Here is a 20,970-nt window from a genome sequence, read left to right as displayed (position 1 = left end):
GTTTCAATACTTGTATACGATATGTACTGATCAAATAAAGGTGATCAGCATTTCTCCTTCTTTGATATCACTTTATAATAAGAACCTTAGGATTCTTTAATGCTTCCTGTAATATTCTAATAGCTGTTGGGTCAGCACCATGGCACAATAGGCTAAGCTTCCATCTGTGGCACTGGCATCTGTATGGTGCCAGTTCATGTCCAGGCTGAATCATTCTCCATCCAGCTTCTTGCTCATGGCCTGGGAAGGCAGCACGGGATGGCCCAAGTGTTTGGGCCACTTTACCCATGTCTGAGACCCAGAAGGTCCAGGGTCCTGGCTTCACATCAGCTCAACTCTAGCCATTACAGCCTTTTGGGGAGTGAACCAGTAGAAGAAAGATCTTTCTTTATCTCTCCTTCTCTCCATGCAACTCTGCCTTTCAAATAAAAATATAAATCTTTTTAAAAATTACAGTAGCTGTGTACCACTAGGGACCTATTTGCTTACTCTGTGACTTGGTACCCATTATCCATTCTCTTTGTCCTCCCTCATTTCTAGCCTTTAATAAGGACTAGGGCTATACTCTGCTGTTTCCCAGGCCATTTGCAGGGAGCTAGATTGAAAGTGGAACAGCTTGAACTCCAAACTGGGACCACAGATGTTGGCTTAACTTGCTATGCCATGGTGCCAGTCCATACCTTTTTTTATTATTAGTTTTGCTTTTCATTGAAACATGATCATAATACCCTACTATCATTAATCACTAGGAGAGTCTTTGAGAATTGCTATTATATATTGCAAAGACTTCTTCCAGATCACTGATTTACCTTTTCACTCTGGCTGTGGTGTGTAGTCTCCCAGACAGTAGTTTTCAATGTGCATCTGGTTGAATTAAACCTTTCTTTCTTTTGGGTTTCCTCTATTGCTCAGGAAATCCTCTTTTACTTCCAAGGTTAGAAGAATATGTTTATATTATTTTAGCTCAGTAATTTTAAGTGTTCTTTTCTTTTTCCTCATCCCTTCTTTTTTCTGTGTCTCATATTTAGTTCTTTAGGTCATCTGTATTTAATTTTTTTGTTTCTGTTTATTGTTGGTTCTCTTGTGTTGGCCCAAGTTTCCTCATTGCACCTGACAGAGGCCCTGTGTATTGTGTGCACTGACATTTTCCATAATAGATTTTTTTTCCCACTGCTCATCTCAGGGCAAAGATCCAGGGATGCAGTTAATCTGCCTTCCCCTACAGTTTTCCTATCTGACTTCTCTGGGATGTGTATTAGTCATCTTGATTCCTTCAGTTCTCCTTGTTTGTTCTCTCTGCTATTTTGACCCGTACAATGCCATAGTCAGTATTATTTTCCTGTGGGACCAGTGCAATCCACTGAGTGCAGTGAGTTCTTGCTGAGCTCAGCACATGCGCAGTTCACTATTGTCCCCTGCGGTCTTAAATTTTTTGCCACACTGTAAGAAACGGTGCATGATGTGCCACTACTGGAGTACTTAATCTCCTGGCTGTTGGGTCTGAGGGCTACTTGAACCTGTCTTGGGTGGAACCTGGTTGCTGGTGGAGTTTCGGTTGCCAGTGGAATTCAGATAGCCATTCACTGAATGCCACTGGGATTTCAGTCACTGCAACACCACACCGTTGTGTCCGCTGCTTTCCTGTGTCTGTCAGTCTCCAGGTACCCCTCTGCTGTTCTGTGCTCTTCTAATTCCTGGAATGTGCCCTCTCTACTTCATACTAGCTAATATTTCTCTGTCTGTTTAAATGTGTCCTTACCCTATTCTGCCATCTTGATTCTCCTGAGTCACTCTCTTGATGGCTACAACAGCAAGGGCTGGACCACACAGAAGCCAGGAATGTCATTCAAGTCTCCTGCATTGGTCGCTGCCTCCCAGGCATGTTAGCAGGAAACTAGATTGTAATCATGGTAGCCAGAATTCCAGCCAGTGTTGCTGTAAGGGATGCAGGAGTTCCAAGTACTGACTACATCTGCTGTTCTACAATGCCGCCCCCCCACATCACTTCTCGGCCTTTTGGCTAAGATCAAGTGTAGTACAATGCCTGCCCCTGTAAAAAAGGGTCTTTTTTTAGTTCATTGCAACTTCTTTTAGTAAAATATTTTATACAAATTAAAATACTTGAAAGTCTGTGTCTCTGATTATTTATGCTTCCACCAGAAGAATGCAGGCCTGAGTAGTGCAAGCCAATGGTCTCTTTAGCTGTCACTTTATAATCTGTGTAAAAATAGCACATGCATTTGTCCAGTGCCCTAATAGTCCATGAGTTACCTTAATAGTTCATGAATTACCTCCATATATATACATATACACACACATATTACTTTTAAGGTTACCTCAGAATCAGTGAGCAAAAGGAATGTATAGCATTAAAACCAAAAAATATTAAAGTTGCTATTGCTTCTTATTTTCTCAGCACTTACACCATTCTGTGTTTTAAAGAGTAGGGAAAACATTTTTCATATGTTTATTTGCCATTTGGGTTTGTTCCTTTGTGAAGTGTTTGCCCATTTCCCGTGCCCATTTCTTGAGTGGCTTGTTTGTTTTGACATTTTGGTTGTTTTGTAGCTCTTTGTATATTCTGGAGATCAGCCCTCTATCACCTATGTCGTGTGCGAAGATCTTCTCCCATTCTGTGGGTTGCCTTTTTACTTTGTTGATTGTTTCTCTAGCTGTACAGAAGCTTCTTAGTTTGATGAGGTCCCAATTGTTTATTTTGGTCTCGATTTCTACTGCATTTGGAGTCTTTTTTAGGAAGTCGGGACCTACCCCTAGATCTTGCAGAGTATTTCCAACATTTTCTTCCAAAGGTTTCTGGATGTAGGTTTAGATCTGTTATCCATTTAGATCTGATCTTAGTGTATGGTGAGAGATGTGGATCTATTTTTTTGTTTCTGCACGCTATTAACCAGTTGTCCCAACAGCATTTATTGAACAGACCTTCCCATTTGCCTGGATTGTCGTTTGTCTTTTTGTCAAAGATTATTTGGCTGTATCTGTGTGGGTTTCCTTCTGGCGTTTCTATTCTGCTCCATTGATCTTCCTCTCTATCTTTGTGCCAGTACCACGCTGTTTTGATAGCAATAAGGGAAATCCAAATTAAAACATCAATGAGGTACCACCTAACGCCAGTAAGACTGGCCCACATGAATAAAAGCACCAACAACACTTGTTGGCGAGGTTGCGGGGAAAAGGGATCCCTACTCCACTGCTGGTGGGGCTGCAGGCTGGTACAGCCTCTATGGAAATCAGTACGGAGAATATTCAAACAACTCAAATTCAACATACCGTATGATCCAGCAATAGCACTCCTAGGAATATATCCAGAACACTTGTTTTATGAGAAACCAACATGCACTCCTATGCTCATAGCAGCACAATCAGTAACTGCCAAAACATGGAAGCAACCAAAATGCCCATCAACAGAGGATTGGATAAGAAAGCTATGGTTCATCTACTCCATGGAATACTACTCGGCTATTAAAAAAAACAAAATGCAGTTCTTTGTGGCCAAATGGGCCAAACTGGAAACCATCATGCTAAGGAAAATGAGCCAATCACAAAAGGTTAAATACCACATGTTTGCCTTAATTTAAGATGATATGATGTTATGTATAACATGTTATGTTTTGAATGTTATATGTTGTGTATAAACTAAATTGAAGTATAGGTGAGGTGATCACAGAAGGTGGCTGGGAACTCGTATTTACTTTCAACATGTTGGTTACTCATTACTATGTCAATTAATTCCATAATGATGTAAATTTTTGCTGATGGTATGATGGAGCTTTCAATTGACTGGGATAATACTCTGCTAGCTCTGTCTTCAGACCAGAGAGGGTATACCTAAGAAGACGTTGAACTTGACCGGACAATAAGATGCTGGACTCTATGTTTGGTGTATGCTTGCAATGGGGGAATCTCAACTGAACTTGAGCTGTGGTTATGCAACAAGGTGGAGGAATCCACCATGGTGGGAGGGTTTGGGCAGGGGTGGGAGAACCCAAGTATCTATGTAACTGTGTCACATAATACAATGTAATTAATGAAGTTAAATAATAATAATAAAAAAAAAAAGAGTAGGGAAAACAGATGCTGGGATACTTGCTGACATTACCTACCAGTGATCTTTAAATCACTTGCTCTGCAGTGATAAAAGTGTTATGCATTAACTGTCGTGGACAAACCCCTTAACAGTGCCAAAAGAAAGGGAGCCAGCATTGATTAAACTCCTACTTGATGTAGGCTCAAGCTCCATGTCCCACAAGATCCTTGTTATCATCCTCATGTTCAGATGGCGCTTTCTAGGACTGGAAGGTTTTAGTAATTTCCCTAGGGTAGCCCCTCTTGCTGAAGGGAGAACCCAAAACTAAATACTGTATCATCTCATCCCTGAACCCAAATTTTTCCATATGTGGTTTTGCTTTCAGCAATTTCAGTTATCTATGGTACAAAAGTACTAAATGGCAAATATGCTATTTTAAATTGCCCTTCTGAGTAGCATGATGAAATCGTGTGTGGTCTGGCTGAGGCATGAATCACCCTTTGTGCAGAGCTGTATAAGCTACCCAACCATTAGTCACCTAGAAGTTACCTCTGTTATCAAGTCCAGTATTGGGACATCACAGTATGACTACTAGCATCATCCTTCAGAGCTAGCCTAATGCCAGCTACGTCACCATAACTATGTAGTCCACTTCACTTCATCTTATCTGGTAGGCTTGTATTATCTCACCTTATAGGAAGGAGAGAGGTAAGTACAAAAAGATGTTCTGTGAAACTATAGTCAGACAAGTTTTATTATAGTGTATTATGATTTTCTATGTTATTATTACCTATTGTTTTAAATCTCCTACTGTGCCTAATTTGTTTTTTTTTTTTTAAAGATTTATTCATTTTATTACAGCCAGATATACACAGAGGAGGAGAGACAGAGAGGAAGATCTTCCATCCGATGATTCACTCCCCAAGTGAGCCGCAACGGGCTGGTGCACGCCAATCCGAAGCCGGGAACCTGGAACCTCCTCCAGGTCTCCCACGCGGGTGCAGGGTCCCAATGCATTGGGCTGTCCTCAACTGCTTTCCCAGGCCACATGCAGGGAGCTGGATGGGAAGTGGAGCAGGCGGGATTAGAACCGGCGACCATATGGGTTCCCGGGGCTTTCAAGGCGAGGACTTTAGCTGCTAGGCCACGCCGCCGGGCCCGCCTAATTTGTTTTTTAAAAATTATTATTTATTTTTGTTTTATGATACAGTTCCGTAAGCTCTGGGATTTCCCATCTCTCTCCCCAAATACCTTCCACTATCTGTTGATTTCCTTTCTAGTATTACAATCGGTGGTCCTTCGTGAATAGTCGTAAGTTCATCCATTCCACTATTGAAGTGTTTCCCAACATTGTAGGCGTGGACAGTGTTGGAGACTCCACCATCCTACTGTCAGGGTAGTTTCAGTGGTTTCATTGGGAGCTCATCTTTGGTCTGGATGCAGAGAGATATACCGCTCTTTTTCTCCACATTTAGACATGACAGTCCCTGCTACACGTCCCTTTAAATACAGAGTCAGTCCACAACAGGGAGAAAAACAGAAAATGTACATCAACATGAAGTTAAACAACATGCTACAGAATTACCAATGTGTCCCTAAAGTGATGAAAAAGAAAATTAAAACCTTCTTGTAGAAATGACCCATGTGGTGCTGAACAAATGACAACAAAAACAAGAACATCATTACCCATGAGGGGAAGCAAAAACAGTGTTGGAAGGGACATTTACAGCCACAGGTGAACAAACAATCAAAAAGTCTCTTATGGATGATCAATTAAATGAATGTGCCTAATGTCTAAATTGAACTTTATCATAGGTAGCTATGAATATGGAAAAAATAGAATAAATTACATCTGATAATATAAGAGATTTCAGGTATAAATATGGGCTTAGGACATATTCTGCATGGAGAAGGGGGAATTATCATAATGAAGCTTTATACCTGTCTGTCATACTCTTCAGTACACATAAACACATCAAAATAACACAACACTTTATTTTTTTTGGAAAGATTTATTTATTTTTATTTGAAAGGCAGATTTTTTTTTCACAGAGAAAGGTCTTCTATGTGCTGGTTTACTCCCCAAGTGACTGCAATGTCCAGAAGTGAGCCAATCCCAAGCTGGAAGGCCAGTAGTGTCTTCTGGCTCTTCTACCTGGGTGTAAGGTTCCAAGGACTTGGGCTAACTTCCGCTGCCCTCCCAGGCCATAGTCAGAGAGCTGGATCGGAACCGGAGTAGCTGAAACACAAACCGATACCTATATTGAATGCTGTGGTCACAAGGTGGAGGATTAGCTTGCTGTACCACCGTACCAGCCCTTCAACACTTTATGTTAAAATCCTGTAAGACCAGTATTTATTACTGCTTGCCAGAGGAGTAGAAATTATTTTCTGTTCTGTCATGCTCAGAATATTATTTTGATAGTAGCATTTGTATTAGGAGACTTTAAAAAATATTTATTTTTATTTGAAAGGCAAAGTTACAGGGGGAGAAGTACAGACTAGGAGAGAACTTTCATTCTCTAAATAGCCACAACAACTGGAGCTGATCTGATCTGAAGCCAGGAACCAGCAGCTTCCTGGGTTTCCATGTAGATGTAAGGGGTCCAAAGACTTGGGGCACTCTCCTCTGCCTTCCCAGGCCAAAAGCAGAGAATTGGATTGAAAGTGGGACACCTGGGGCATGAACCAGTGACCACGTGGAAGCTTAGCTTGCTGTGCAAGAGCAGTCCCCATGGAGTCTTTTATTGTGTTTTCGTCAGATTTGTTTGATTTAGTAGTCTTTACCATTTGCTGGGACACACTGCTCAGAATCCACTGCACTGCAAAAGCCAGTTAGTGATTCAGCAGTCTGGATTCTACATTTTAACAGAAATATCCTGCTTAAGGGGAAAGTAAATCTGCTACTGCTTTCCTCAGCTCCTTTCACACCCTTTGCTGTAGTTGTTCCGTTACGCCTCCCTTTGCACACTCTCCCCTTGCACCTTAGACAAGGTCTGTCAGGTGACAAAAGAAATGCTTGACTTGTAGCTTTTGGATGTTTGACTTTTAGACATTGGTTCTCTTAAAGGAATTTCTGGAATATCTCTTCTGATTTTCTAAAAACTTGTCATTGGGCATTATAGACGTTTAGCACACTTTTTATTTCAATGTTTTTTTAAAAAATATTTATTTGAAAGAGAGAGGGAGAGAGAGAGAAATCAATTTTCTGTCTGTTGGTTCACTCCTACGAATGCCAAATTTGGGAACCAGGCCTTCCATCCTTGTCCTCCAAATGGGTGACAGGGACCCAAGTACTTGGGCCACATTTTGCTGCTTTCCAAAGCATTTTATCAGGAAGCTGGATTTGAAACTGAGCAGTCAGAATTACAGCTGGAATGCATATGGGATGCAGGGATAGTAGGCAGTGGCTTAAGCTGTTAGGTCACAATGCCGGACCCTCAGTATGTTTTCATTGTAATTTTTCAGGATAGTTATAATGTTATGAAAAAAGGGCTACTCAAATAGTGCAAATAGATGCAGTGTCATCAAAAAACAAACTAAAAATATCAACACTGAAGTCTAGCAGTTAGATGGCTGAGATGGTCTAAAGTTGAAGTGTTTGAAATCTTTGATCATTTTAACAGACAATCATAGTGTTTATATATAAATCTAAGGTTCTATAATATGGTATCACTCTGAATTCTGGGGGAAGTACATATGTTACAGATAAACTTAAATGAAAAAGATATTTTAATGAGAAATAGGTTTGGCTATTATTAAGAGAATTGAAAATAACAGCAGCTAAAGCAGATTGTAACGGGAGTCTGTTTCTTAATGAAAGAGGTATCCAGCATGAGGCTAGGGTGGTGGTTCCACAGTCATCCGTTCTGTCCTGCTTAGTATGTTACCCTGTGACCTCAGATGGTATCTCTGCCTCAATCCTGCAGACAACAGGCAGGAAGAGGGAGTGGAACAAGGCCATGTCTCTTTTTTTAAAGATTTATTCATTTTTATTACAAAGTCAAATATACAGAGAGGAAGAAAGACAGAGAGGAAGATCGTCCATCCATTTATTCAGTCGCCAAGTGGCTGCAATGACCGGAGCTGTGCCGCTCCAAAGCCAGAAGCCAGGAGCCTTTTCCGGTCTCCCATACAATTACAAGGTCCCAAGGTTTTGGGCCGTCCTCTACTGCTCTCCCAGGCCACAGGAAGGGAGCTGGATGGGAAGAGGGGCTGCTGGGATTAGAACCAGCACCGATATAGGATCCTGGTGAGTTTAAGGGAAGGATTTTGGCTGCTAGGCTACCGTCCTGGGCCCAGCCTTTTTTTTTTTTTAAGATTTACTTATTATTTGTATTGAAGAAGAGGTTTACAGAGAGAAGGGGAGACAGAAAGATCCTCCGTCTGCTGGTTCACTCCCCAAATGCCTACAAGGGCCAGAGCAGAGTTGATCTAAAGCTGATCAGATCCCAAAGCTTTGGGCCATGCTACACTGCTTTCCCAGGTCACAAACAGGTAGTTGGATGGAAAGTGGAGCAGCTGGGGCACAAAGCAGAAAGCATATGGAATGCTGGCCTGTGCAAGGCAAGGATTTAGCCACTGAGCCATCGCACCTGGCCTGGTACAAAGCAATTTCCTAGAAGTTATATGTGCCACCTATTTCTGCCTAAATACCATTCATGAGTTAGCCATTTACAGGGGATGGAATTTTCATTTGGGAATGTTAAAAAAAAAAGCTCTGGTAATGGATAATAGTGATAGATGTGTAACGACGTGATTGCCTGGCTGGTGTTGTGGTGTGACAGGTTAGCTGCCCACCAACAGTACCAGCATACCATATGGGCAGAATTTGAGTTGTTCCATTTCCAACTGTGCTCCGTTTTTGTGCCTGGGAAAGCAGTAGAATATGGCCCAAGTCCTCAGGCCCCTGGACCTATGTGGGTGATGTGGTGGAGGCTCCTGCTTCCTGGCTTTCGGTTATCCTAGCCCTGGCTGTTGCAGTTATTTTAGAAATGAACCAGTGGTTGGAAGTTCTCTCTATTTCTTTCTTCCTCCGTAACTTTGTGTTTTAAGTAAATAAAAAGATCTTTTAAAAAGTGTAAATGCATTTAATGTGATATATGCCTTGAAATGATTAAAATGAAAAGCCTATGTCTGTTTCACAAAACACAAACAACCTGATTGGCTAATTTAGTAAAGTAGAGGCAGGGGAAGATAGGAAATATTGTTTTTAACTTCGATACCATTGCTGTTCTGGAAATCTGAGCTCTAAAACTGGTGAAGGAACAGAGGGAGAGTAACAGAAAATGTGCAGCGGTTTTTGAAACATGTGCAATGCAGAAAATGTGAAGAATGTCAACAGGTAAAACGGTGCAGATATGTGGAGTCAATTGATAAGTGGAGGTTTGAAAATATGATTTTTCCGGGCAGCAGCATAAATAAGTCCAACCAACTAATGCAGTCTAATCAGGAATTCCTATGTTCTTGTGTTTATCCAGTGGCATTGCCAAAGCATGGAATAGGGCATATTTTGGGGAAGGATCTGGCCCAATCATGTTGGATGAAGTACGCTGCACTGGAAACGAGCTTTCTATTGAACAATGTCCAAAAAGTTCCTGGGGAGAGCATAACTGTGGCCATAAGGAAGATGCTGGGGTGTCCTGTACCCCTCTGACAGGTGAGGCTCTCATCCTGTTAATGCAGTAAGTCCTGCCAGACCTCCTTTGGGCTTGCTACATCTGCCCATGTACTCAGTCTGAACAGTTTTATCCAATGAACACACAGGAAAAATCCTCCAAATAAAACAAAAGCGATCTAACACAAATTGTTATTAAATGTTACCTCTTTAACCATAGATATTTCTGTATCTTTATATTTCAGACTACACAGTCTTGTGAGTATAGGTCAGAAAATGTGCCAGTGTTGAAATACATAATACTCAGTAATCAGAATTTGTATGCAGTGATAAATTTCAAATATTGGGTGTTATGCCTTTAGTCCATTCATATATCCAACAGGCTTGAATACTATAATGTGTTTGTACTTACTACAATGTTACTGGTGCAATTAAAAAAAACATTGCTAAATGAACCAAGTTGCCTTTGTTACACTCGATGTTGAGACTATTCCTGGTTGCAGCATACCTATCCTGATAGGATATGTCATATGTTATGAGAAAGTTGTGTTCAAGAGTATAGGACATAGATGTTTGGGTGTAGAAGAAGGAAGTGGATCCCAAATCTGTTGTTCCTATGGTTAAAAAGAATTCAAAGAAAAACAATTCCATTTCAGTATTTTTTTAACCAAAGTCAAAAGAACAGCTTCTTAAGACTTAGAAAATACTGCATGTATATCTCTTTATTGACAGACTTCTATAACAGGCTGCTGTTTTTATCAGCAGTGCAACGTGGCTATATATAATACAGATCACCAGATTTTAAGCTGAAGAACTTCATCTTCCTGAGCATTGATTCTCTGCTCTTGGAATTGTAGCAGAATGTATTATTCTGCACAAAAATAGGAAGGAAAAGAAAAAGTATTTTATTAGGACAGATATGTATTATGTCAAACTTCAAGACCAATGCAATGACTTCAGTTCACTGAACAAAGTTATAATATGAATTCAACAGAAAGCCTAGAGAGAAGCCTGAATATTGTGATATTTGATATGAAATGAAAATATTTTTCACCTTGTTTTGCAAGTGGATCTACTTTAGTCCTTGGGTCTCCTTTTTATTACAGATGGCGTCATCAGGCTTGCAGGTGGAAAAAGTAACCAAGAGGGTCGCCTGGAAGTGTATTACAGGGCACAGTGGGGAACTGTCTGTGATGATGGCTGGTCTGAGCTGAATACATACGTGGTGTGCCGGCAGCTGGGATTTAAGTAAGGGCTATTGATATGAGGAAGATAAATGACACATTATATCATTCAATGCTCTAATGTCTGATTCCTACTTATAATTTCTATAATATGAAAAATACATGTTCTCTAATCTACTTCCCTCCCTTCCCATTTATGGAAATATAATTTTAAAATGTCATTTTCGGCAAAAATGAGTCACCATCTCTCTTTCTCTCTCTCTCTTTTTTTGTCTCATTTAACTGTTCTGCTGCCACTATTCTTGAATAATTGGTTGAAGTCAGTGTGACTTCTAGGTGCTTTTGTGCCTTGTCAAGACTTTTGAATGCTTGGTTTTATGCTGATGCATCATTTCTATTGGGTGCTGTTTAGTTTTGACATCACTGTGTCTAAATATGTGGAGACGTACAGTGTCAAAAAGTTTGGTAGTACATTACTCTTGTTTTCAGAATGTAGTGATAATTATCACTTTTATTCGAGAAAAATGGCCCTCTTGTCATGAGATGACCTTTAAAACTCGCCTTTGACCTCACTCACTTGAAAGCTCAGTATCACACTTGGAATAATATATTGCTTGTCACATACAAAATGCATTCAGAGTAGGAGTTTCAATTGACTGAAGTAACTGCAAATGTGCCTTCGAGCTAACTGTTGGAATGAGGCGCATGAATACCCATTCTTTCGGTTTCAGTAATTTTCTCATCCTTGAAAAAGTTGGCAAAATTAGTTCATTTCGGGTTCAGATAGGGCTACTTCCAAGCATTCATGAAAATTTAAATATATTCCACCAATTAAACTAACCAAATTAATAACTAAATATATATTTCAAAATTTATAAAAACAAAACAAAGTTTGGAAAAGAAAGTGGAAGGCATAATTCTATCCATTTTTGAACCATCATTAAAGCAATTTTTGTATATACTTTTGTATCAATTCTGATAGAGTACATATGATTTTTCTGTCTTTACTTTTTATATTTTTAATGGTAATAATATACCCTTTAAATGTTTACATTACTAAAAGTTACTTAATATTTAGGTTGATTTTTTTCTAGTTTTAAATAATCTTATAAGGATACCAAGGAACATGATTGCTTTATATTTTGAGTTTTCTTAGGTAGAGCACTTAAAATTTTGGTGACAAAGGACATAACATAACAAATAGCTAAATAATTATTGACAGTGAAAAAGAATTGCTTGATAAATGTCAAAAGTTAATTTGTTAGATTAATAAGAGTGCCATTTTCTCATGAAGATCCATAAACCCATTTATTGTTTATTTTCACATGGTTTTCTATTAATGAAAGCAGTTGAATGACACTGGTTGTTCATATTTTAATTTGTTATTTTTTCACCAATACATTTTCCATGAAATTTTTTTGCATATACTGAATTTCTAGGCTTACTGAATCTCAAAATATTTTCTATAACTTGTTACATGTTCTAAAGAATTGTGTTATAAGGTTGTATAAGATATGCTGTATTTAATTTACAGAGGAATACTTGAAAAAATATTCTTCTGGAATGAGAAAAAGGGCTATGTTTGTGTTTCTTTTATACTCTTCAAATTAAATGACATCCTTTTACATAGCTTATACGGAGAGAGTGTGACCTGATTGATGTACTATTCTGGAAAATAGATTAAGCTGAAAGTGACACCAGTTTAGATTATAGGTTAATTACTTTTCTAGCTTAGTGTTGGTTAGTTAGCAAATAGCAGGAAAAAAACTAATTTTTAATTAACAGTTTACTATAAGAATAAAAGAAAGTTACATTGCTTGAGTTTATTAAATGTTCATGTTAAACACATTTAATATAATTGCCCTGGAAAATAATTGGGAAAATTCATTGCAGACAGAAAGACTTCTTTACCTCTTAGGCATAGCAATAATAAAGGCATCCAGTAAAGGAGAGAATTGATGTAAAATTTATGAGCAATAGTGAATTTTGTAGATTCTTAGAAACAAAAGACACATTAGGGCTATTTAAGCTCAGTGATTTCTGGAGATTTGAATTTTATGGAACTAAAGAAAAATTGAGGATGAAAAAAAGTTTAAAAATTACCAAGTTTTAAATTTTATAATTTTAAAATGTCTATTTCTACTGCATATGTATTCCTACAGTATATATTCTACAGCATATATATATATTTGATATGATACATATAATAATAATAAAGTCAATTGGAACATAAAAAGTATGATTTTATATACATTTATATAACTTATATTTTATAAAATTTTATAAAGCTCAAAATTAAATACACAAAAAATTAAATATAGATTTTTACAAAATTCATGGGTTTTATTATTCTGATGTTGATGGGGGTTGAAATACAAATTTCATGCAGGGTTGGGCATTATGTTAGGAAAAAAAATCACTAAACTAATACACACGCTCCATTTTGGAGACGATGCTAGAGAGGCCTAGAGAAGATGAGCAAGTCAGGAAACCCACCCATGCAGGTTCAGGAAACCCACCTACTGGTTCGTGTTACTTCTATGGTCAGGAGTTTGAGATATCTTTTTGTCTACATTCTCTCTGACTGGTAGGTTAAGTTGAATACAAAACACAAGACTGAATGTGAAAATGGGATTATAACTCATTACTTACTCAAGCAGCCATAAGTTGTTTAGGTGATCAAAACAATTGACCGGAGCACATACAGCTCTATATGGGCAAGGTAGGAAAAAGAACAAATAAATACTTAGCCTCTGAAGTCATGACAGTTAGGGAGTCCTCTGTTGTGTGGTTCACGGTAACAGTTTATTTTGTCGTCACAGATACGGCAAACAAGTTTCTGCAAACCATTTGGAAGAAAGTGCGGGGCCCATATGGTTGGATGATGTGAGCTGCTCAGGAAAGGAAAGCAGCCTGCTTCAGTGTTCCAGGAGGCAGTGGGGGAGACATGACTGCAGCCATCGGGAGGACGTGGCTATCGCCTGCTACCCTGGCAGCGACGGACACAGGCTGGCCCTGGGTGAGGACCGGTCACAGTGCTAGGGTTGCATAATGCAGTATCCTGTACCTCCAGCCACTGGCTCTGAGTGTGAAGTGTTTCTCATGCTTGGTTTTTTGGTTTCCCATATTTCTTGAATTTTTGGTCATTCTTTTTGTTGTTGTTTTTCTTATTGATTTCTTCAGTGTCGTGTGGGTCATGCAGAAGCATTGTTTTCTTCAAGATTTTTGATTTTCTTTTTCATCACTTCAGTGACACGTTGGTCATTTTGTGGCATGTTTAATTTCATGTTGATGTACATTTTCTGTTTTTCTCCATGTTGTGGACTGTGTTTTCTAGCTCTGTATTTAAGGGGATGTATAATGGAAGTGTGGCAGAGACCGACATGTCCACATGTGAAGACATAGTGCAGTATGCTTCTCTGCATTCAGACCAAAGATGGACTTTCAGTCATTCTTTTAACTTTGAGTCTTTCTACCAACAGTCTAAAATGTATGTCCCTGAAGCTGTTTTTCTTTGCTTAGAAACCCAACTTTCCCTCTAAAAATATTTATAATCACATATATGTGAAAGAGGAAAGAAGCTACATGATCTGATATACTTCCCTACTCTAGCTACCTAGTCTGACCTTCATTTACCTTGAGTACAAAGCAACTGTTTGAAAAAAGATTTTTAAAGAAAGAAAAAGAATATTCCTCTTCCTCCTTTGTTTCATGATTTGTGTCTTTCTAGTTCCTGAGGACTTGTTCATCACTGGTAGCCATCTACCCATTCTTTGCTTTTCCTGGTTTCTCAGGAATCTCTGAATCATTGGAGCTTTCTAAGACATGACATTGTTCTAGAAACCCAGTTGTGATTCTCTGTTTACAAATTTCTTCAGATTTGTAGTTTGATGAATAACCAGCTCTCCAGCAATCTTGAAATACTTAAAGATTCTCTTGTAAGCAAACAGCAACCTAACATACTTGCCAGATTCTTCAGGTCTGACAAGGAGGAGGATAGAATAAGTATGAATGAAAAATATTAAAGGGGATTATTCAAAAGATTTGCCAGAATACTATCAGAGCTGGATTATTTTGTACAAGCATTTGTGTGTGTGTGTGTGTGTGTGTGTGTGTGTAAATAGAGAGATGACCTTTACTTTTTAACCTCAGGATTGAATCATCCCCTCCTATATCCTGCTACTTTCAGACCGTAAAACTGAAATCTTAACTTTACAAACTAAGAAAAGCTGTTGAATTCTTTACTGGTAATCATTTTGCATGCTTTACAAAAATACTCCTTTTTCCTGTTATCTTCTTAAAGATGATGTCCCAGGATTACATGATAAATGGTTTCTAGCCCCTGTTTGCTAGAAATGGGTTCTTTCGGCCCCAGATAGCCTTTGTTTCGATTGTGGGGTGGTCATTTAGTTGTGCCCCATCAGGACGATTCAGGATGAAATACTGGCTAAGTTTTTTGAAGGCTTGGGTTGTTAAATACATCATAGGGCTAAGACAGCTAGTCATTTTAGTTTCCCAGAAAATCTTCTTGATTCTGGAATTTTACATGTGCTTCTTAAAAATTTAAAAAGCTGTGGATCGTAATTATTAATAAAATATGTGGTCATCATTATTATGAATCTCTTGGTTCTAATTTCAGTAGTGTGTCTATCAACTAAAGTAATTTGTCTGAAGAACATTATGTCTGAGCCAAATATCCTTTTGGGGTAAAATTATATTACCATTTATTCATTAAAATACATCATGCTTTCTCACCAAGTAAAAGAAATTGTATATTTAAAAAAGTTTAGCAAAATAGCACAAGAATGCTACAAACAATAGCATTTAATAAACAATGGAGATGTTCAACTTCTTTGGCACTATAAATAAGCTGTTGAGCTATTGTTATTTTCAGTTTTTTGAAGGATAACTTATGTGAATAAAAACTCTTCAAAGTTAGTTATGCTTAGCAGACACTTCATATATTTGGCTATGTGGGGATAAAATGGTTAAAAGTAATATTGCAAGTAAAACTAATCTTCATAAGAATGCAGTTATTCCCGAGGGGAGTTGGGGGAAAATTCTGCGATTTTAATACATGTTGTTTCTCATTTTAATATTGTATTAATTCTAAAATTTGTACCATTAAGCAGAGATTTTTATCATAAAGTTGTCTCTTACCCACTTTTACCATATAAACCTAGGTTTTATTTTTATTTACATTTAGATTTTTATCTTTTTTTCTAGAAGAGAGCTATTTTGAAAAATAATGTATCAGTGTTACAAGAAAAACTACTGGAAATCAATGTGAGATACATAACTAGAGATACTTTATACCCATAGGATTATTTAGTTTTTCCAAATCTTTTTTTTATTTATTTAAGATTTTACAAATAAAACAGACTAGATATTATTATTATTACTGTCCTAGCAAAAATAGTTTAAATGGCAAGATGGTGTGGATAGAATAGCTATTGCTGTCTAATTTGCCCTTAAGATTTGAAAATTCAAGGTCCAGCATTGTGGTGTAACAATGCTTCTCTTGCTCTGTCTTTCTCTCTCTTTCTGTAACTCTGCCTTTCAAAATAAATGAAGTGTTTTTTTTTTAAAAAGGGACTGAAAATCCGTGATATTCCAGGCACAATTATATTTACTGGGGTTTACAGACTGGGGCAAGGTGACCACTCTGACTTCAAGAGTTCAAAAATTGTTACACAGTATCTTAAAGTCCTATAGATATCTCCTGTCTTTTCTCTCTCTGGATTGCTCAACTCATTTGATAAAATTTGTGTTTCACAAAGTCTCTCATATTTTGGTATTTGATTGCTTATTTTGACTTCCTAACCTTTTTGAATTGTGACAGGTTTTCCTATCAGACTGATGGATGGAGAAAATAAGAAAGAAGGGCGAGTGGAGGTTTTCATCGGTGGCCAGTGGGGAACAATTTGTGATGATGGATGGACTGATAAGGATGCCACTGTGATCTGTCGACAGCTTGGCTACAAGTAAGGAACACTTAGGTTTTTGTGTGTGTGTGTGGAGGTGGGGGGTGGTGGGTGGGTACTTAGTGAATATTTCTTTTTACTCTTGCCATAAATTAGTTCTTTCTTACCTAAAATCAATTTCTAAGATTCAGTTAAAAATGCTGTGAGCAAGCAGATGATTCAGAATTACAAAATAATAGAGTTTATTCAAATTTTTCTACCTTCCCACATATGCGTTGTCACAGAAAAATGTATCTTTTTGTACAATCACAAAGTAGTCTGATGATTTTGACTTTGCATAATGCTTTCTCCCTCAGCACATGGTGTTAACTTTTTTTCTCCAATAATTTAGCCTTTTCCCAAAATTAATTAATCAATTTGTCAGGAAGAAAGAGAGCTCCCCTCTGTTGGTGCACACTCCACTGCCTCCCATGGTCTGCAGAAGGTGCAGTCAGGAACCATAGCTGGGAATTGAATCCGTGTACTCCAGCATGAGGAGTGGGCCGCTTAACCGCTGGTTAAGCTGTGATTCTAAACACTGTAACCTTTTGATGAAGTCTACAGTTGAAATTATAGTGGGTTTTCATTCATCTTGGTAAAAATGCCTGAATTCCCACGTTTTAAGCATTATACACAAGTCAACTTATTGAAATAATCTAAGTGTTTATAGATGAATGAATAAGGAACATGTCATATGCACAAATGTGATTCAGCGCTCAAAAAAGTAGGGAAGACTTGTCATATGTTGTGACATGGGCATGCACTGAGGGCATTATGCTAAGGGAAAGAAGTGAGTCATCTAAGGACTTAGCTTACAGAAGAATGAGGTTTTTTTAGAGATGATACAAATGTTAAGTACCTTGGTTCTGGTGATGGTATCACAGAAGTAAGCTTATGTCCATTGTATGAAGTACATGGTCCAGCTGCTCCATGTTCATTCCAGCTTCCTTCTGATGTACCTGGGACAATAGTGGCAGATGGCCCAAGTCCCTGCTACCCACATAGGAGACCCAGAGAAGCTTCTGGTTCCTTGTGACTATTTGAGGTGTGAGACAGCAGATGGAAGATTGTTTTGTGTCTCACTATTTCTTCCTGTTTCTTTGCCATTACAGTAAATAATATTATTTTAAAAAGCATCTGGGGATTTTGCCTTATAAATGCTTTTAAATAAAATCTTTTAATAAGTAATGTTGTAATTTAATATAGTCTAAAATGAATAATCCATTCAGTATCTGGGCAAACTGCAATTTCTTATCAAATAGTATTCAAAAGGCTCATTTAGCTATCTGATCTGTATAAATGTATTTAAATGTTTTTGTCATTCTCTCTCAGGGGAAATGGAATGTGAGATAAGACAAAAAATATATGTAATTTGAAACAGTATGTAAATAAAACAAGGGAACTTTTTCCCATGTTTATTTTGAATCAGGAAAAATCTTTAATAATGCAATTATTTGTAGAAGTGAAACCAGAAAACTGCTAAAAGGCATGATCTTATTAATAGTAGCTCCAGAGATCCTGTTCCAAAGCCAGCTAAACCTGTGTGAAGATTAGTCATAGTATGAGAAAACATTTTCATAATGGAAAAAAAAGAAGTAAGGTAGCAAAAACAGGAAACATGAGTGCTAACTAATGTAGGTTTGTTTACAGTGAGCAAAAATACAAAAGGCATCTTTTTAATGAAGTATTACATGATGTCTGGCAAAGTCTATCATGTGAGTGTGTTGTTTTTATAGACTTGGTAGCAAATGTATTGAGAATAAATAGCTGTGCTAGAAATTCTACTGTCTGTGTGACTCTGTCAGCCTATGATTCAATTTGGCATTGTTCTTCGACTACATATTTATCACAGCATATGCCTTGAAAGAAACTTTAAAATAGATTGCCTCTTGTTTTCTAAGAGATTTAAAATTAGATATACATAATTTCTATCATATATTTCAACAACTGGAAATGATTTATTGTCTGGCACATTTGCATATGCATTTAAAAATAAAACAGGGAAAATGCATTGGAGGACATTGGATTCAGCCACAAATCAGGATGTCCATATTCTATAGTGGAGCACCAGTCAACTCTCAGCTGCTTTGCTCCCTGTCCACCTTCCTAATGATGATGTAGTGTATGATGACTCAAGTGCTTGGACCATCTGCTTGGCAGATCTGGGTAGAGTTCCCGGCTCCTGGCTCTGTCACCTGGCGTTTGAAAGGAAATCAGTAATTGGAAGATCTTTCTCTCTCTCTCCCACTCTTTTGTTCTGCCTTTCAAGTAGAGATAAATCAATAACTTAAGCATTAGTTTTATCACTTTACAACTTTTTAAGTTATATACAATATAAGTGTAATGATTCATGCTTCACTGCTATCAATTTTAAAATGCTTGAACAAAAAATTACCCTTTTTGGGTTAAAAATTGTTTCTTTCTCCCTAAGAAATTGCATTTAAGATTTCCTTTCACTGCAGAATCTTAATATAATTATGTTTTAGAAAAATGTGTGCTCATGCATTTAACCCAGTGATTAAGAGGCTGTTTTGGATGCTTGCTTCCCAATATCTAATATATCATATATTATACATTATAATGTTAATTCATTATGTTAATGAAAATGCCTTTGATCATACATTATTAGTTAAAACACCTATTTGTTGATATATATTTTAAATAGTTGACTGGTTGCTAAGAAATTGTCCTTTTGATTTATTTAAGTGTATTTCTATTTCCTGTATCTGGTTCTATCTACCATCTACTTTAAACTATTGATCATTCCTTGTTATCTGTTCTTTGTGTAACCTCCTGAGTTTCATTTTGTTTTTAAAGATTCAGTTTCGTTTACCTAACTGAAAGGAAGAGTATCAGAGGTGGGAGAGACAGAGATCTTCTACCAATGGCTGTCTACTCAAATGGATGCAACATGTGAAGCTTAACCTGACTGGATCCAGGGGGTCTAGAGCATCATCCTGGTCTCTCATTCGGTGGCAGGGGCTCATACACTTGTACCATTTTCCACTGCTTTATTAGGTGCATTCGCAGGGAGCTCAGGAAAAATAACAACAACAACAACTTGGGATTGTAGTCTGCACTGTGTTAGGGGCAACACTGGTGTTGAAAGCAGGAGCTTAACTTACTGAGCCCAAATCTCTTAAAGCCAGTATGTAGAACTATTTTATGATCAGTTGCTCCTGTGTGATGACTAAACTAAAAACTGCAACACTACATTCTTTCCTAATTTTACCAAGTCATTCTGATCATAAATATGTTATGGTGAGTTTAGTGGTTATTTGCAAAAATATCATCACCGGGGCCAGTGTGGTAGCCTAGTAGCTAAAGTCCTTGCCTGGGTACTGGTTTGTGTCCTGGCAGCCCCACTTTCCATCCAGCTCCCTGCTTGTGACCTGGAAAACAGTCAAGGATGGCCCAAAGCCTTGAGATCCTGCACTCATGTGGGAGACCCAGAAAAGACGCTGGGCTCCTGGCTTCAGATCAGTGCAACTCTGGCCATTATGGCCGCTTGGGGAGTGAATCAACAAATGGAGGATCTTCCTCTCTGTATATCTAATAAAAATAAATAAATAAATCTTAAAAGAAAAAAGCATATCACCTAGAGGTCCTGGAATAACATTAAAGCATTTTTCTCTGATAAAAGATATTGCAGGTGTATTTTATAAATAACTTAAGTACAGTTAGGCTATTTGTAAAGCTCATCTTTCCTAGAATTATGATTTGACTTAACTTTTAAAAAAGCTTTTAAGTTCAAAATTTACCCTCCTTTTATTCTTTTTTTTTTTTAAAGATTTATTTTATTTTCATTACAAAGTCAGATATACTGAGAGGAGGAGAGATAGAGAGGAAGTGGAGCTGCAGGGACCAGAACCAGCAGCCATATGGGATCAAGGCGAGGACCTTAGCCGCTAGGCCACGCCACCGGGCCCAAAACAAAATAAATCTTAAAAAGTTACAGGTGCCATATATAGTCTTACATATATGTATATTTCCCAGTTAAGAATAAAAGGAGGGGGCTCGGCGGCGCGGCCTAGTGGCTAAGGTCCTCGCCTTGAAAGCCCCGGGATCCCATATGGATGCCGGTTCTAATCCCAGCAGTTCTGCTTCCCATCCAGCTCCCTGCTTGTGGCCTGGGAAAGCAGTAGGGGACGGCCCAATGCC

The 20,970-nt window shown here is 38.0% G+C and overlaps 1 protein-coding gene and 1 pseudogene across 1 annotated transcript in view; both read left to right on the top strand.

Annotated features, from left to right (window-relative positions):
- The window catches only part of PRSS12 (serine protease 12), a 71,676-nt gene that overhangs the window by 25,489 nt on the left and 25,217 nt on the right, over positions 1-20,970 (top strand). The window contains exons 5-8 of the mRNA XM_004594261.2: positions 9,526-9,704; positions 10,769-10,910; positions 13,669-13,865; positions 16,689-16,830. Of these exons, the coding sequence (XP_004594318.2) occupies positions 9,526-9,704; positions 10,769-10,910; positions 13,669-13,865; positions 16,689-16,830 (660 nt within the window). The remainder of the gene's footprint in view (positions 1-9,525; positions 9,705-10,768; positions 10,911-13,668; positions 13,866-16,688; positions 16,831-20,970) is intronic.
- Positions 2,001-2,177, top strand: LOC118759097 (U2 spliceosomal RNA; annotated as a pseudogene).

This window comes from Ochotona princeps, chromosome 7, assembly GCF_030435755.1.
Source record: "Ochotona princeps isolate mOchPri1 chromosome 7, mOchPri1.hap1, whole genome shotgun sequence".
Taxonomy (NCBI): Eukaryota; Metazoa; Chordata; class Mammalia; order Lagomorpha; family Ochotonidae; genus Ochotona; species Ochotona princeps.
The sequence above is the reverse complement of the archived record's forward strand: the minus strand, read 5'-3'. Positions and strand labels throughout refer to the sequence as shown.